The sequence below is a fragment of the Gastrolobium bilobum genome, unplaced genomic scaffold (genome assembly GCF_033153095.1).
Source record: "Gastrolobium bilobum isolate Gb01-03AN ecotype WA unplaced genomic scaffold, APGP_CSIRO_Gbil_v1 utg3765, whole genome shotgun sequence".
Classification (NCBI taxonomy): Eukaryota; Viridiplantae; Streptophyta; class Magnoliopsida; order Fabales; family Fabaceae; genus Gastrolobium; species Gastrolobium bilobum.
In genome coordinates, this window is record NW_026897952.1 from 245,335 (window position 1) to 262,374 (window position 17,040).

The window sequence follows — 17,040 nt, forward strand, 5'->3', positions numbered from 1 at the left end:
AAAGATATTGTTGAGCGCAATATCAAGAAAGCTTATGAGAAGGTACGAATCTGGTTTTCAGCTTTACCATATGCTTTTATGCCATGTTTCTTACTTTCTTTGTCAAAGTAGTTTTGGCTTGAATGTTTGCAATGACTTGTTGATCTTTGCAAATCTAGTTTTTGAGGATTCTTGAGTCTTTGGAGCTTATTTACAAGCTGAATCAAACAAGGTTGTAGTGTAACTTGTAAGCTTTTGAAGCATATAATAATTGAAAAAGATGGCTGGTCATAAAAAGATGTATGGTCTCATTGAGACCTATAAGTTGAATGGCCAATTCAAGGAGTAAATTTGTTGGCCAATTCAAGGATGTATGGCTATAGCTTTTTTTGTTAATGCTAACAGCCTATAGCTTTTTTATTAATGCTAACAGTCTCCATAAAAAAGGATGTATTTACTCCTTGAAACAGGTCCATTATTTACAGCAACGTTGGCAGAACCTCTAGTTACAGGTGGAGTGTGGCCTGCAAAACTCAACCCATTCTTTGCATGCTCCCATTAGCATTTGGTTTACTAAGAGGTTGTGATTGTTGGCTAGTGAGACATGTGTAGATTTCACTGTTGTGCAAAATCCTCAGTACTCTTTATTATGCATTTAGGAGATTGTGGTCCAATATTTTAACCCATTTCTTTTGTTGTTTCAGAACAAAATAACATTGTAAATGACATGATGCATTTTATTTATGGTGCCCAGGTATATGATGTTTGTGAGACATGTCTATTATTATCATTATCTTGCCATATCTTTTCTCTGTTATTTCTATAAGTTAATATACACCAAATGGATTTTTACTTGCAAGGATTTTTTACTAATTTTCAGGGTTGAATGGTAGTTGCTCAGAGGTGTGTTTTTGGACCTCATCATATTTGGAGGAACTTTTTTTTTCAGTCTTGCTGCTACATAGGTTTTTAGACCTCATCATATTTGGAGGAACTTTTTTTTCCAGTCTTGCTGCTACATAGGTTTTTGGACCTCATCATATTTGGAGAAACTTTGTTTTTTCGTGTCTTATATTTATCATAGTGAAAATAGTGTCAGGAATGACAATCTCCAAACACAAACCCAATTTGCAGCTATACCCAAACGATTTGTTTCATATTGTGGGCATTCAAGGTTTTCATGTTTGGTCTCCAGAACTCTAGAACCCTCTTCTTCTTTCTCATCTCTAAGGAAAGCTGGGTTTTATGTGGCGGCATTGGTTGCAGAAGAGATTAACAGAGAAGAATCTGCGGAGCCACAAAATGTTAACGTTTTCGGGGAGGAAGAAGAATAATATAAAAAGAGAAGAAGCTAGGAAGACCGTGTGACTAGCCAAACGACGTTGTATTTTGTCCAAGGTGGATTGTGACTCAGCGACTTAACGTTCCATGTGAGCAACGTTAGTAACGGCATTGGAGCTCAAGTAACAGAAGGACTAACGTGGGCCTAGTTTGAATGTTTCAGGGACCATGAATGACATTTTTTATTGCTGGGGACTAAAGTGGGTACCGTGAAATTTGCTAGGGACTGAAAAAAGGGATTTACTCTATTTTTATTCTATTAGCTTGGTAAAATATTGATCGATTTTTTCATGATATATAATGAAAATTTCAAAAATTATAAATGTCGGAGTGTGTCAGAATGTCAGGATGTCAGGGACTGTCAAAAATGACATGTCAAGTTTTTAAAGTGTCGGTGCAATCTAGGAGATCATTCAAACAAATAATAATTTATAACACATTATAAAAATATAAAAAAAGCTTATTTTATTCAAAATTTAAATAAAATATAGCCTAGTTTTTAATAAATAAATCCAAAAAAAATATCTAATTTGCAACGCATTGTTTGCTGTTCAAAATGTGGGGGGAATTTTTTTGACACTTTTTTTTTTGTGAGCAAGAGAGACAAAAGAACTACAAGCTAACAAGTCTAGGTGTAATAACACCCATGAAATCCTACTGAACAGCAAAGCCACACCCCAAGAGGGGATCATCAAAAAATGACAGTTTCCCAGTCCAGGGATAAAGAGAGGTTGGTTAACCAGTCAGCCACAATGTTGCCTTCTCTAAAGGTGTGAGTAATCTTCACACTCCACTGTCTACTAACAAGGGAGTAGATTCTAGAAACTAGATTAAAACAAGGCTTATGAGGATCGCAACTAATTAGCAGCAGATTTATCATGGTGGAAGAGTCCCCTTCCAACCAAACATGACTACAGCCTTTCCTCCAAGCAAGATCAAGCCCAATGAAAGCGCCCCACAACTCAGCTGACAGGGAGCTGCCTCTTCCAAGGTTTTTGGATAAACCCACAACCCATCTGCCATTGTTATCCTGAAGCACACCACCACAGTCCATTTTCCTGGTGTCACAATTGCAGGCCCCATCAGTGTTGAGTTTCATCCAGCTAGGGGGAAGTACACTTAATAAGGATTTCCTGCTTCCAGCTTGGTTGCAGCCCAGCACCCATGAACATCTGTTATGCGACGAGAATGTTGTCAGCATAAGATCTGGCTCAGGCAGTAAGGCAAGCTTGGGATTTGCTGCAACCTTTGAAGATGAGGTTATCCTCTCTTGCCAAAAACACCAACAGGTGACTACGAGGAGGATGGACCAATGAGGAAACCTAGAGGTAGACCTTTTGCATGTCTTCCACGTCAATGTATTTATCCGACCTTTGCCGGAACTCTTCCAGATCGTTCACCGGGTTCTTATAGATGGGCCTCGCAAGTGGAGAGTCGCCATCTAATCCCGAAATGATTAAGTGGAGGTGCACTGCTTCAGTTAAGCCCCGAACCTTGAGGGCGGCATCCTTGAACCTGTTAAGGTATTTCCTCAGCGATTCATTCTCCTTCTGCCGGATTCTTCCCAGAGCATAGGCCGACATTGGATGCACCTTGCTTGTTGCGAAGTTCAGTCGGAAAGTCCGGGCTAGGTCCTCAAACGAGTCGATTGAGTTCCTGGGAAGCCTGGTTATCCAGGTCATCGCCTGACCAGTCAATTTCGTCGCGAAGATTCTGGCCTTAATAGGTCTAGTGATGCCGTTGAACAACATCTCGGTCTTGAAAGCCTCTAAATGAGCTTCTGGGTCCTGACTTCCGTCGTACAGAGGTATCCTGGTGCTCTTGAATCTCGGCGGTATGGCTAAGTTCATGAGCCTCTCAGTGAATGGGCTATCATTAGCCTCTTCATCATCCAGATAATTCTTGTCCTGGTTGTCGTTCAGAACTCCACCATTCCAGTTGTTGTCGAGGTTAGGGTTCTGCACATTCTGTGCGTTTCCTTCGACTGTAGCCGCGTTCTGCTGTTGCGGCCTACCATCACCAGCATGGCCGTTCCTTCCAGGTCGACCTTCAGCGTTTTGATGCCGGAGGTCTTCGACATTATGATGTTGGACGCCTTCGGCGTTCTGATGCTGAGGTCCGCCATTTACGACCTGCCCGGCTCCCCTAGGTCGACCTTCTGCGTTCAGGTTTCTCAGCTCGGCCTCGAATGTCGCCATCCTTTGGGCATCCATTCGTTGCTGAGTCAGGAATCTGTTTTCCATCTCTTGCAACCTTTGAAGGATTGCACCCATGGCCATCGTGGTCACGTTCGGTGGCTCGTTGTGTGGTGGGCGGACTGTAGCCGCTGCCGCGTTGGGCTGGGGTCTGGGAGTCGGATTCTGATGGCCGATCCCTTCGACCTGCACATCTACCAGCACGGGTGCTGCAGTCGCCTGGAGCTGCTCCGTCGCGGACTGGTGTGGCGGTATTTGGACGTTGCTGGACGTCGAACGAGTGTTCGTCATCGTGGAATGGGAGTCGAAATTTATCGTTCTCCACAAACGGCGCCAATGTAAAGTCTTGGATAGACCGTATTGCTATACCATATGGTATGCGCTCAAAGATAGTGTATATCAAGTGTATACTTGGCTTATCGCCGAGGTCCCAATCACTGCGCACAAGCAATAGACTTATAGCCAAGGGTGGGTGGGTGCACAGTGTGGGCAATATTCGTAAATATGTCAAAAGTGTTTACCTAGGGTGTTTAGGCTCTTATTTATAGGTTTACCTTCTTGGACTTGGGCCCTTTGAGCTCCCCTAATTGCAATAGGATTCAACTCTCTTTCTGTTGGGATGACATCCTTATCTTGTGCCTTTTTGGCTGTTTAGAGTTGTTGAGATGCTGATGACTCTATCTCTTGCTAGATACCCTAGTAGGTAGTTGAGATATGATAATCATATCCATAACAATATGCATCTTGGTTTGGTAGGATAGTGATTTAGGTAAGTAAGTATGGAAGTTGGCTCAACCAAACATGGTTTAGGGATATTTTCACTTCTCACTTACCCATCTATCTCAATATTTTCCTCTGATCAAACACACGCTAAAAAGTTTAAAAGGATAGGAAAAATATGATATTGGAAGAAGGTGAGAATAATTTTTTACTCAAGACTACCTTGCTGAAATACGTCGTAGTCACCTCTTTTTCTTCTCTTTCACCGTTCTTAAATTTGATATCCTTACGTTTGGGTTACAGAGACATTGTTTATATAAATAGTTTGTACTTATCCTATTATATGGTTCCTTCTTTAATTTTATGACATCTGTACCTATCATTATTACTTTAAATAAAATCTCCATTATCAGCTATTATCCTTCTTCTTATTAATATATTTTTTTCTTCACATATGTTATCGATATTGTTTACCAAAATTTCGATAACATTCAGATTTATAAATTTGACGTATAATATTACATAAGATATAGTAGTCATAATCGTTAACATATATATGACTTAAAAGATTATTTATTTATTATTTTTATAGTCATATTATTTAATTTCTTATATAATCTATTTTCATATTATACGAAACTTTGTGTTTCTTGCATTTATATTATTATTTTTATTTAATTTATTATTATTATACATCCATTTGCTATTATAAATGTTTATTTATTTCTATTCTTTTTTTTTCTTTTAAATACTTGGGATGTTACAATGTAACGTCTCGAGAGTTGACGAGGGTGGAGAGTGATCACCGATACACAAAAAAAGCATGAACAAGGAGTGACTCCTTGCAGACTTCCAGCTGGAAGGGTATATAAATAAATCAAATCAACACCCAAACGAGAAAAATTTTGAGACTGTGCAGGTACAAAACTGTATAGTTGAAGATAACTTAAAGAAATTAATATATAATACGTATACCAATAAGGTATATCTACCTTCCGCGAACCCATAAAAATTTCATAATTAAACATACTTGATTTAGAACAATTATAAAATATGTGACCTAGAAAGTTTTTCAAAAAATACGTAAGTGAGGACAAAGCAAAACATTCATTAATGATGCAAGTGACCGGGCTTTACATCTATACTCGAGTAAGTAATTTTTTAAAATCCCATATCACTAACAATACTCGAATATATAACTTAAGTATTCACTGTTTCACGAAAAATACTTCAATATATTGTGCTCTCCTGAAATACATGACTTGATCAACGATAAAACATAACCAGATGAGTGAAATGTTTTTATACGAGTTTTTTTAATTAGGAGCAAAACTGCAAAGGGATCAATCAAGCTCAGATTCGAACCTGGATAAAAAGAGATTTAAATATACTATTGAAGTATGTATTACCAAAATAAAATAAATAATGAAATCCATCCCTATAAAATAGCCTCCTCCTAGAGGCACATGAAAAATCAGATGTCCCGTGTCTGAAGAGCGAGCTTAACTCCTCAACAGTTCTTTCATTTCTCCCTTATTACCATATCGAATTCGACCACTTCTTCTTCGTCTTTATATGCACAAGTTTCAAGGCCCTTCATCCTTCTCTCTCATCTATCGAATTGGAACAGGGTTTTATCTCCGTTCTCATTTTGTAATTTAGAATTAGGGTCTTTTGTTTCAATTTTGTATTTCTTTTTTGTTCACTCAATTCTGATAATTCAATTCTCGTGTATCGAATAATAATAGCGATACTATTCTCGTATTGTAATCTAGTTTCTATACCTTCGTCGTGCAATTGTATGTAAAATAGGGTTAGGATTAGGGTTTTTGATTATTTTATTTTTTTGGTATTTGATTTGGTGAGCATGGAGAGTTCACGTAGACCGTTCGATAGATCGAGAGAACCGGGTCCGAAGAAGCCCCGATTGATGGATCCGAGTCCGAGTGGCAGAACGTTTCCTCAACGACAAGTGGGTTCTGGGATTACGACGTTGGCGTCTGCAAGGTTTAGAACAAACAACAGAGACTTGGAAAGCAGCGATTTTGGTCGTGGTGGTGACGCCGCCAGCGGTGGCGGTTATCAGCCGCAGCCGCCGCCGTTCCAGGAGCTTGTGGCTCAGTATAAGACCGCGCTTGCCGAGCTTACTTTCAACTCTAAACCAATAATCACGAACTTGACTATAATTGCAGGCGAGAACCAATCTGCAGAGAAGGCCATTGCCTCCACTATTTGTGCTAACATTCTAGAGGTGAACTTAGTTTAACACTGTGTAGCTGTTTATCTGTTCAATTGTTTTTTTTTTGTTATTGGGGTGGTGGTGGTTATGGAGCCAATTGCTGATTGAATTGAATTGTTGTAATACACCTGGAATAAAAAAGAAAGAAAAAGGGACCCGTTATATTGGTCTTCCTGATTTTATGGTACATATTGTTATTTCTTGTTGTACTATTTTGTGTGTGAGGGGAATGGTCCCCCTCATGTCACATCACCTAATGTGAAACGATCTCTGCCGTCCAAAGATTACTAGGGAAACTGTTAAGATAGAGAGTGAGTAAAGGATAATTGTTGGTTTGTGTATGAATGATTGAGATCGTCTCATGTCATGTGACATGAGAGGATCACCTCTGGGTGTGTGACACTAAACTTGTGGGAGAAAGCCATGAGGGTTGTGTGTATTGCAACAAGTTTGCAATTAATGGAATGTGATGGTTTGGCATTGTAACTCTTGTGCAAGTTGTGTGATGATAATGGGAGAGTTGCAGTATCCATTTGAAGACATTGAATATTCAGAAATGGCTTATTACGATTCTTCCAACTTCGTTTCATTGGTCCACTTAAGGCTTTTATCCATCTATTGGCTTTGAGTTGTACTTTTCCCCCAATCAACAAAGGAAGTTAAACCAGAAAAAAAAAATATGTAACTTCACAATCAAAATAAGTAAGTGCTGAAAGAACTATTATTCTGCAATCTACAAGATTATAGCAGTTTGGTAGTCCTTTTGCAACTTACCAGCAGCATCCTTAGAGAGTGGTACTCCACAGTTCTCGTGGTATTTTCTTGACTTTGAATGCAGCGGGGAGTATGAATCTTGGAAAACATTTAATTTTATACTGTATGAGGCAAGAAATGATCACTCCATGATTGCCAATCTCAACTAATGCTGCATCTCTCTCTCTCTCTCTCTCTCTCTTTTTCCCCTAATTTTTTTATTTGTGTATACGTTGTAATTGTACAGCATTTTGGCAGTTCTTGTGAAAGGTAGTTCTGTTTTATAGATTACAAGCCAATATACCATTTCAAGTCTTATCCCTCAAGTTTGAGTTTGTGGTTTTTTCTTAGATTATGCAAAAATTCAGTTTGTTTACTTTTTTTTTTGGAGGGGGTGTTCAATTTTAGAGAGAGAATTTGTATAGCTAACTTGTACAAAGACATTTTGCTTGTACCATTTCACTTATGTTTTAGTGGTTTTGCTTTGTTTGAGGGAGTTACATGTAGCATGGTCCAAAAGATAACAGAGATATATCCCTTCACAATCAATTTGGATCAGAGAGCAGATGGAAGACTCGGTATTTATTATGATCTGGAAGATTGGACAGTATTCATTTTGTAGGAATCAAAATCCCAACTAAAAGATGTCATATTTGTTGAGTTTCCCGAGATGACTATAATACATTTTTGTCCGTTTTTAAGGCTCTTTATATATGTTGTACTTTTTCCACCGTGGAACATATGATCCACATTATCAATAAAATTTGGAGTGTTTAGCTTGTTTTTAATGTTTGTTTGATTGTGTTTTTTGCCTCCTTACTATGAGACCTTGCTGTTAGAGGCAGCTAGAACTAAGGAATCGAATAACTAACAATTTAGAATAGACATGACATTTAATGGTAACTTCTATGTAATTTTTTAGCCAATTGATGCTGATAACTATTGCTGGATTTTGATGTTATTTGCTGCTAATTTCTAAGTGCGAGCTATATATTATTGGTTTCTGTTGCTTTCCTTATTTACATATGTCAAGCTTCCTTATTTCTAGCTCTTTGGTCATTAATTCTTTGTTATACAAAGAAAGGTCATGTTTCATCGAATTGTGTTAATGATTTTCCAGGTTCCTAGTGAACAAAAGCTGCCATCTCTGTATCTCTTAGACAGTATTGTTAAGAATATTGGGCGGGATTATATAAAATATTTTGCTGCCAGACTACCTGAGGTCAGATATTTGTTCTTCTCTTAGCCTGTTATTGATCTTCATGTCTTTTTAAATGTACTTATGCATGTCTCCTACTATGGTCTACAATAAATCCTTCAGATTGTTAAAAGGTTGCTCGTTTGTGACGAGAAGGTCACAAGAGCAAGTTTGGGAAACAGCCTCTTTGCGAAATTGCAGGGGTAAGGCTGCTTACAATCAGCCCTCACACCTGTCCTCGCAAAGTCGAGGAGCTTTGTGCACTGAATTTTGTCCTTTATTGTTCAAGTTATGCAAAATGTAATTGTGCATGTCTTTCCTGAGATATGATCTCTCATTTTACTCAATTATTTTTAACTAGGTACTTGCTAATTACTCTTTTCATTTTAGGTATTCTGCAAGGCATACAGACAGGTTGATCCTTCTGTCCATCAGAGTATGAGGCATCTTTTTGGAACTTGGAAAGGAGTCTTTCCTCCTCAGACCCTTCAGGTTATTGAGAAGGAACTGGGCTTCACTCCTGCTGTCAATGGTTCATCTTCCTCATCTGCTACACTCAGGAGTGATTCACAGTCACAACGTCCACCTCATAGTATACATGTGAATCCCAAGTATTTAGAAAGACAGCGTCTTCAGCAGTCCGGGAAGGTAGGCGAAACGATTGCACCTCAAATTTATCCTTCAAAGTTTTGAAATGTTGATTTGATTGGAAGAGGTACAGAATTTATGTTGTGACGAATTGGCATTTGAAGTCATTCCTTGCATGATGAAACTGGACCAGGACATATGGCATCATATTTCAATCTTGTATGTTGCTAAAGGACACCACAATATTCTTGCAATCACTGTATTTTTAATTAGAGCTTTCCAATAAACTATTTTATACTCCTTTGTTCTCCTGATTAATCACAAAATGTCCTTTTTTTTGTCTGACATTGTTTTATCTGGTTGTTGGATATCTTAGACAACCCTAATTTGTACAACTAGTCAAGCAACTCTAACCTGGAGCCATTAACTTGGGAACTTCTCTTTTTGCTCTTCCTCTTTCCCCAGTTGGGATGGGTTTGTGACAGAGCCAAATTCTTATATCTGTCACAGTTCTATTGGTATTATTCATACAAATCATAAGATCGTTTCTTGTTACTTTAGTTAGCCATATGTATCTTTTTGATATCAGATCTCCAGTGCTTAATTCTTTTATCATGTACTGTTTCTGTAATGAAGACTAAAGTAGTCGTTGATGATATGACCCGAGCAATTGCAAACTCAAATGATGACCCAGAGATGCCAGATAGAACTTTGACTGTTACACGAACATGGGTGGATCCTAATGTTACTGTTAACATCCACTTATGTGAAGTAAAATTTATTTCCCCTTTGTGCTATACTCTGTCAGTTGTCATTATTTAATGTAATAATCTACATTGCAGGATAATCAGCGCACTAATAAAGATACATTCAATGATTCTGTTCCGGAAAAGACCACTGGTGCATCATATGGAAGCAATGAATATGGTTCTGATCTTTCAAGGAATTTGGGCTTGGGTATTGGCAGAACTGGTGGTAGAGTGACTGAGTTAGGACATGATAAAAGTTGGTTCAAAGCAGGTGTTGTTCCAGGGACTGTATCTGGGCAAAGAAATGGTTTCAGTCTCAAGAATAGTTTTTCGAATATTGAATCACCAAAGTCCATGATTTTGGATGCACATCATCAGCCAACACAAAACATAACTAGCACACGCAGCAATGCGATAACAAATAGCTGGAAAAATTCTGAGGAAGAAGAGTTCATGTGGGAGGAGATGAACTCTGGATTGAGTGGTCATGGTGCATCCAGTATCTCTAACAATGTGAGCAAAGATTCTTGGACTGTTGATGATGAGAATTTGGTAAGCTTGCTAAAAATTTGGTATTCTTGGACTGCAGAACAGAACTAGGACCAGGGAACAATAATAGAATCCAAAATTTTGATAATCAATTCTATATAAGATTGAATTCCCCGAGATAAAATAATATGATTAGTCTAGGTGGCAAGGACACCCTAATTTATACAAACAACTCAAACATAAGACTCTAAAATTCCTAATCCAAAAAAAGAGAGAGAAAATAAATAAAGTCCTTCCTTAAATTGGGATAAGATATCCTGGGACCCAAACATGATGACCTTAATTTCCCAAATTACTGATAATTAAACACCAAATCCCCAAATGCAAACACAAATTCCTAAATTACAGATACATTAGTTAATCTCTTCATTCTGCATTGTTAATATTTGTAGATCTATTGATTTTTTTTTCATGTACAGGAAGTTGAAGATCAACTCCAAATTAGAAATCCTTTGGGGGCAAATGTTGATAGAGAAATTCCCATTGAATGTCTAGCCACTGAAAAGAAACAAATGCCTGCATTTCGGCATCATCCGTCATTATCATGGCAATTGCAGGAGCAGCACTCAATTGATGAGTTGAATCAGAAGCCAGGTCACTCAGATGGATTTGTGTCCATGCATGGTGCCCTGCCAACCAATACAAATTCTTCTGCTGGCAGGATGGGGAATCGGCCTTTCCTGCCGAATGCAACAATAGGATTAGCGGGACAACAATTTCATTCTGTGGGAACTGAATCCCCTTCTGGGCAGTCGCCTTTGCGACAACCGTCTTCATCACCGCTAGTAACTATGCACTACCCTAATCCAATGCAAAATTTGCCCGATCAAGACTGTCCCCAGACTTTTAAAACATCGCAATTTTTGGGAGGTCTGCAGAGCCAATATATTAAAGAGTCTTCCCCTGCCCTTCCTCATAATGCTCAGGTTGGTAACTTGAGGAAATCACAGCTAAAGGACTTGCACGGTCCATTCTCTTCAAATACTTTTCAGCCAAGGAAGCAGCAGCAACTGGGTTCTTCTCACACGGAAGTTACTGTTAAGACTGTGAAGCCTCCCCTGTCCAAAGTTAATCTAGCTAGAGAAACTTTAGAACCGTCAACCACAAGTCGTTTGGAAGCTGCAGCTGTTCAGAGTGGAATTTTCAACAGGCCAATTACTAGTAGTCTTCCTACTACAAGTAGCCTGGATACAGGGAATCTTCCATCTCAATTAGGGGTTCGACCTTGCCGGTCGGGTGGTCCTTCCCCTGCCACAGTAATTTCTTCAGTGTCCACAATTGCATCTCCATCTTCATTAGGTCCTCCCAATGTTAATTTGTCTGCTATTCCAAAAATACCTCAAAGAAAGGCTGGACAACCACCAAGGGCATCATCTACTCTACGACCAGCTTCCTCTAATGTCAGCAGTGCCTCAGCCCTGACTTCAAGCGCCACTGATAATAACTTAAATCCAATTGCAAACCTTTTAAGCTCATTAGTTGCAAAGGGTTTGATATCTGCAGAAACAGAATTACTGACGAAGGAACCATCTGAGATGCTGATTCAATTGGAAGATCGAAGTGACAGCATTACCACCAGTAGCTCTTTGCCAGTTGCTTCAGTGTCTGGTTCTGCAGCTGTCCCTGTCCCTTTTACCAAAGATGAGATAGATGATACTGTAAAAACACCTACATCCTTACCTGAAGCAAGCAGCACAGAAATCAGAAATCTCATTGGCTTTGAGTTTAAGCCTGATGTAATCCGAGAATTGAATCCATCCGTAATTAGCGGATTATTTGATGATCTTCCACATCGTTGCAGCATCTGTGGCCTTAGGCTTAAATTCCAAGAACAGTTTAATAGACACTTGGAATGGCATGCCACAAGAGAAAAAGAACAAAATGGTCTAATTAGGGCATCAAGATGGTATCCAAAGTCTAATGACTGGATTGTTGCCAAGACTGAATATTCATCTGAGAATGAGTTTACTGAGTCCGTGGATACATGTAGCGAGCAAACAGACAGAAATCAAGAGGGCACAATGGTTCTAGCAGATGAAAAGCAATGCTTGTGTGTGTTGTGTGGTGAGCTATTTGAAGATTTTTACTGCCAGGAAAATGGTGAGTGGATGTTCAAAGGGGCTATTTACATGACTAACTCTGATAGCCATAGTGAGATGGGAATTAGAGATGTGATTACTGGAAGGGGTCCCATCATTCATGCAAGATGCTTATCAGATAACTTGATATCCAGGGTCCTTAAGACGGTAAGGTTTATCATTTGATGTAAGTTTACAGAGTGGAGGCTTTCTAGTTTTATGTTCTTAGCTCTAGTCCATCTATTTTTATTTTTATTTTTATTTTTTTAAAATAAGCCCATCTATTTGATAGAGTGGGTTTGTTCTAGATATTCAGTCTTGAAAGATGAGCATTAAAAATTAAATTTGCCCTGTTATTACTTATTACCAGAACAATGCACATGGGGGCCTAGGTCTCTGTTTCTCAAGTTAAAAAAATGCATCTCTTTATTTCCTTATTCATTATCTATCTTTTTTTTCCCCACTTCAATTTCCTCCTTATTTGCTTTCCTTCAAATTGAATGAATTTTGTTGCTGGTAATTGATCTGGACGTGTGATATTTTGCAGGAACAGGATTAAAGCAAGTTTAGAACATTGGAACTCTGATGTAGTTAGAAGCTGAGGGAACGCAGGTTTAGTTTGCATTTACTGATTCTTGATGGCCCTTCATGCTAAATTGATTTCTCTAATTGGTTTCTAGAGCTGTCAATCAAATTTTGTTCCCTTTTTTGTTTTATTTTTGTTTGTTTGTTATTTTGATACTTAGGAAGAAGAGGAAATTCCTTAGTGTTCAGAGTATATCAATGCGCTAGTTTTTACTACTCAACTTGCTGATTGATGTGGTTGTGTAACTTTATTTTGATATGAAGTGGAATTGTGCTTTTTTAACAGCATCCGGTTGTAATACTCGGCGAAGCAAATGTCGGATGGCGATAGACCTCCATATCGCTGTGTTTGGTGAGTATTTGCAAACTTAAGATGATTTTGATTTTGCAAAATTGATTTTGGTTAAAAGTGGATTTGAAGTGAAGTAATTTTTGATTGGATATTTATCTGAAAAATAATTTTGGCATACTAGGGAAGGATAATTAACTCAACTCGCCGCAAAAGATCAATATTTTGCTTCTACTCACTCCCATTCAAGCCCCAAACCCCCGTTCACATATGGAAATCAAACGTCATACAAAAATGACAGAAGTGATTTTGGATGATCAAACCCTCAGTGAGTTGTGCCACAACCAAACATGCTATCATTATAATTGCAACTATTCTGGTTTCCCTTTTTGCGTTTTCTGTTCTTAGTCCCCTTTGCAGAGAGGGGTTTGAAATTGCATTATTATTTGTTACCTGGGCATTACTTTTCTAATTTCCTGAATTTCAGTTTTGTAAACAATAATGGATTATCGTTATTATTGTTATTAATATTTTTGCCCACTACTTTGTTTTTCTTTTTTGGTTGTGGATAAAGAAAAAAAAATACATTTTTCTTTTTGGATGCTGAGCCATTGTTTAATGATGAATAATTATCCGTCAGGTTCTGCAAGGCAAGAACGCCCTTTCACTGCTCTTTATGTAATTATTATTATTAATTTTTAATGGATTAAATACATACAACAACCGATGTACAAGAAATTTCGGCAAAGTATTTAGCTTGCCTTTAATTTTGTTGCCATTTCCTTTTCCTACTGTCACCTTTCTCCTTGTTCATTGTAGAACAAGAGTTGCCATATTTGAGTTGCTTCGAAACTAGCACTCCTGGTTAACTTTACGTTGTATGTCTGTTACCGTTTGTTTATAAAAAGAACGTACACTTGTACTTGGAAGCATCATATGCTTACATTTTCTCTCGTTATAATTGGCCTTACATTGTTGTTTGCATACTTATGTTGTAATTTTGTCACATTTTAAGTGTTGAGTTGAGAGGATATGTTACCAAAAAAAAAAAAGTGAGGATGTTTCTTGTAGATATGTATGAAGCATTTTTCTTTTGAAAATAATAACTTAAAAAACTAATGTTTGTTAAGAGGATTCAAGTGTCTAATCTTGTTATCAATTACAGATTAATTATTTTGTGATGTCTTATGTCATAAATACACTCATCAACTGGCATTTTATTGGTAATTGACATTAATTTTTCCCCCCACTACCATCGTCTTTCACCTTGTTCCCCATAACTCCGGAGCAGTAACGCTTGTGCTAGATGAAACCTCAACTTGTTATTGTCCGTCGACAATAGCAACGTCTTGATAACTCGGTACTAAAAGGTCCGTCTTAAAGGTCAACGTCTTTTTTTTTTTGAATTTTTTTTAAAAAGGTCTAATAATTAAAAATAATTGAGAATGGGTGGGTTAGGATCTAAGGGATTTATTCATTTATTTATTTTTGGTGAGGGATAAGTTATTTCATCATATATCATTCAAGAAAAATGGTTCTATTTTCATCTCAATCATCGTATGTTAGGAGGTAATGTTCCATTTTATAGACCAATCTGTGTCGGATCAAGATAACAAGCTTCAGAATTCAAAATCTTCTTCCATTCAAACAAAACACGACTGATGGACTCGTGAAATTTAACATCTATTTACCGTGTTCTTAATCTTAAGCATAAAGTTAGAAGCACATCAATCCCACGACCTTGACAGTGCTAACCTCGATACTGATAATTACGTAGGAATTATATGAAATTTGCACGATTGTGAATGTACAAACCATAGTTCACATATATCTCGAAAACCTTATTCATGTGATGAACTCAACATATATCTGTAGCTGATCTATTTGATAATTCCCCTTCTCATATTTATATACAGTGACTAGTTGAACCTCGGAAAAATAGAACATAGACTTACATCTCGAATTTATTAGTTTCATATAGAGGAGAACGTTGAATTAATTCAAGGCTTATGATGTTGGGTGTAGATGTAATCCAAGTGGGCCTCCGTAATCATCCTTCTGCTTGAGCATTCTTCATCTTTCTCATAGCACTCCTCTGATCCCATTAGCTATATATAAAATTGCATCAAATTAGGAGAAAGAGAAAGAGAAATATAAACTAAAGAAGCTAATCAGGGTAAGCAATATCACTTTGGCTTTTAACTTGTGGGGATGTGAGAAAGTAACATAGAAATAGATATGGGGTGAACAATAAATATATTCTTACCTCTTCTATATCATCTTTCAACTCAGAGGATGACTGAGCAATGGGGTTATCATTGACATTCACTTCCTTTTCACCTATACCAAGTTGTTTAAAGCTCAGAGAAAATAGTTGACAGAAAGAGGGAGCTGAACAAAACAACCAATACCAAGAAAAAATATATATATAAAAATCATAACACCATGTAGTTACCTTGTCTTGGACCTTTTGGTGGTACGAGGAAACAAACAGAAGCTATGAAAGAGGAAAGAAGGAGAGCAGAGAAAAGCAAGATAATTTGTTGCTTCATTGGTTCATTCAAGGAACGGTAACTAGCTAGCAAGAGAGGAACCAAAGCGAGAGAAACTTAGCAAATGTGCATCTAAGAATGTGGAAGAAGGGAATAAATAAATGGAAGAATCAATAGAGCTTTACATAAAGCTGCTGAAGGGAGGGTTTGAGTCACATGGAGACCCCAAATAGTTCAGAACTTAGAAGCACCTTCGGTGGGCCCTACCCATTTACCATCCTTGTACTTAAGCACAAGAAGGGCATCAGCCACTTCATTTTTCATGTGATAAAAGCATAGCACCGTTTATCTTAGTATGAAGACAGAGGACAAAGGGATTGTCATTTTCATAGTGGTCCAAAATGGTGCTAAAAAACAAAACGAATTAAAGTGACCATAGTCAACAATAAAAGATGAGTTTCTCACATTGCTCTTCAGTCTTCACCCTTCTTTCTATATACGTATCTTTAATAGAAAAATCTGGTGAGAGTGAAAGGGATAAGAGCATAAATACGTTTATATTATGCATGTAGTGGATGTTTAGAGAGAACCATTATTCCATCTCTGCACTGTGGACAGCTGTTTCCATTTTGATACCATTCTTTTTCTTTTTCAACTTTTTTTTTCTTCAACTTAATTTTTGTATTTAATATTAGTCTCAATGAATTCCATCAATAAATCTACTATAATTATTGTGATTAACATTCGGCAAAGAACTACGCTAATTACATAAGAGCCTACTGGGTTTAAAGTATTAACAATATAGACTCTTTTTACTCTCCTATCTAGTGATTCTTTGATTAGAGAGGCTCTTATAACATATTTAAAACAGTTTTAACCTAAAAATTTAAGTTGTTAAGTGATGAGTATTCCATAATTTTTATATTATATCTCTCTAACAGATACGAGGCTGAATTCTCTCACGTATTATTTAACTCGCTGTATCATATGTGAGGATCATAACCAGTTATGGATAAATCAACGGTGACGATCTTGTCACTCTCTAGTCTAATATTTCTCTTTCTCATTCTCCGTCACAATTGATTTGTTCATAAATAATTAGGATCCTCTCACATGATATGGTTATGTTATATATATAAATTTTTCTTTTATTGTTTATATATATATATATATATTTTAATGCATTTAAAAAATATATATAAAAAATTCAGAACCATTAAATGTCCGGACATAAATAAAATTTCTTGAGTCCGCCGCTGGACGTATACAAATATTTTGTCCCCGC

The 17,040-nt window shown here is 37.4% G+C and overlaps 2 protein-coding genes across 2 annotated transcripts; one reads left to right on the forward strand and one right to left on the reverse strand.

The window, feature by feature from the left end:
* The first annotated feature begins 5,708 nt into the window (after positions 1-5,708).
* On the forward strand, positions 5,709-13,824 carry LOC133311651 (uncharacterized). Its single transcript, XM_061512726.1, has 8 exons — positions 5,709-6,486; positions 8,348-8,449; positions 8,816-9,073; positions 9,856-10,314; positions 10,731-12,557; positions 12,937-13,001; positions 13,261-13,326; positions 13,448-13,824. The coding sequence occupies exons 1-6, from the start codon at positions 6,103-6,105 to the stop codon at positions 12,946-12,948; spliced, it is 3,042 nt and encodes a 1,013-aa protein (XP_061368710.1). The 5' UTR covers positions 5,709-6,102; the 3' UTR covers positions 12,949-13,001; positions 13,261-13,326; positions 13,448-13,824.
* A 1,215-nt stretch (positions 13,825-15,039) lies between these two features.
* On the reverse strand, positions 15,040-16,156 carry LOC133311669 (putative phytosulfokines 6). The gene is made up of 3 exons (XM_061512746.1): positions 15,719-16,156; positions 15,530-15,603; positions 15,040-15,371 (listed from the first exon to the last, which is right to left on the reverse strand). Exons 1-3 carry the CDS (start codon positions 15,813-15,815, stop codon positions 15,264-15,266), a joined length of 279 nt encoding a protein of 92 aa, XP_061368730.1. The 5' UTR covers positions 15,816-16,156; the 3' UTR covers positions 15,040-15,263.
* Between the last annotated feature and the right edge of the window lie 884 nt (positions 16,157-17,040).

Bases quoted from the DNA above. Each gene is read 5' to 3' on its own strand.
- LOC133311669 (XM_061512746.1), bottom strand. From the start codon at position 15,815: ATGAAGCAACAAATTATCTTGCTTTTCTCTGCTCTCCTTCTTTCCTCT. The intron at 15,604-15,718 runs GTAACTACATGG...AACTTGGTATAG, and splicing joins ACCAAAAGGTCCAAGACAAG to GTGAAAAGGAAGTGAATGTC. The intron at 15,372-15,529 runs GTAAGAATATAT...TTTTATATATAG, and splicing joins TGAAAGATGATATAGAAGAG to CTAATGGGATCAGAGGAGTG.
- LOC133311651 (XM_061512726.1), top strand. From the start codon at position 6,103: ATGGAGAGTTCACGTAGACCGTTCGATAGATCGAGAGAACCGGGTCCG. The intron at 8,450-8,815 runs GTCAGATATTTG...TTTTCATTTTAG, and splicing joins TTGCTGCCAGACTACCTGAG to GTATTCTGCAAGGCATACAG. The intron at 9,074-9,855 runs GTAGGCGAAACG...TCTACATTGCAG, and splicing joins GTCTTCAGCAGTCCGGGAAG to GATAATCAGCGCACTAATAA.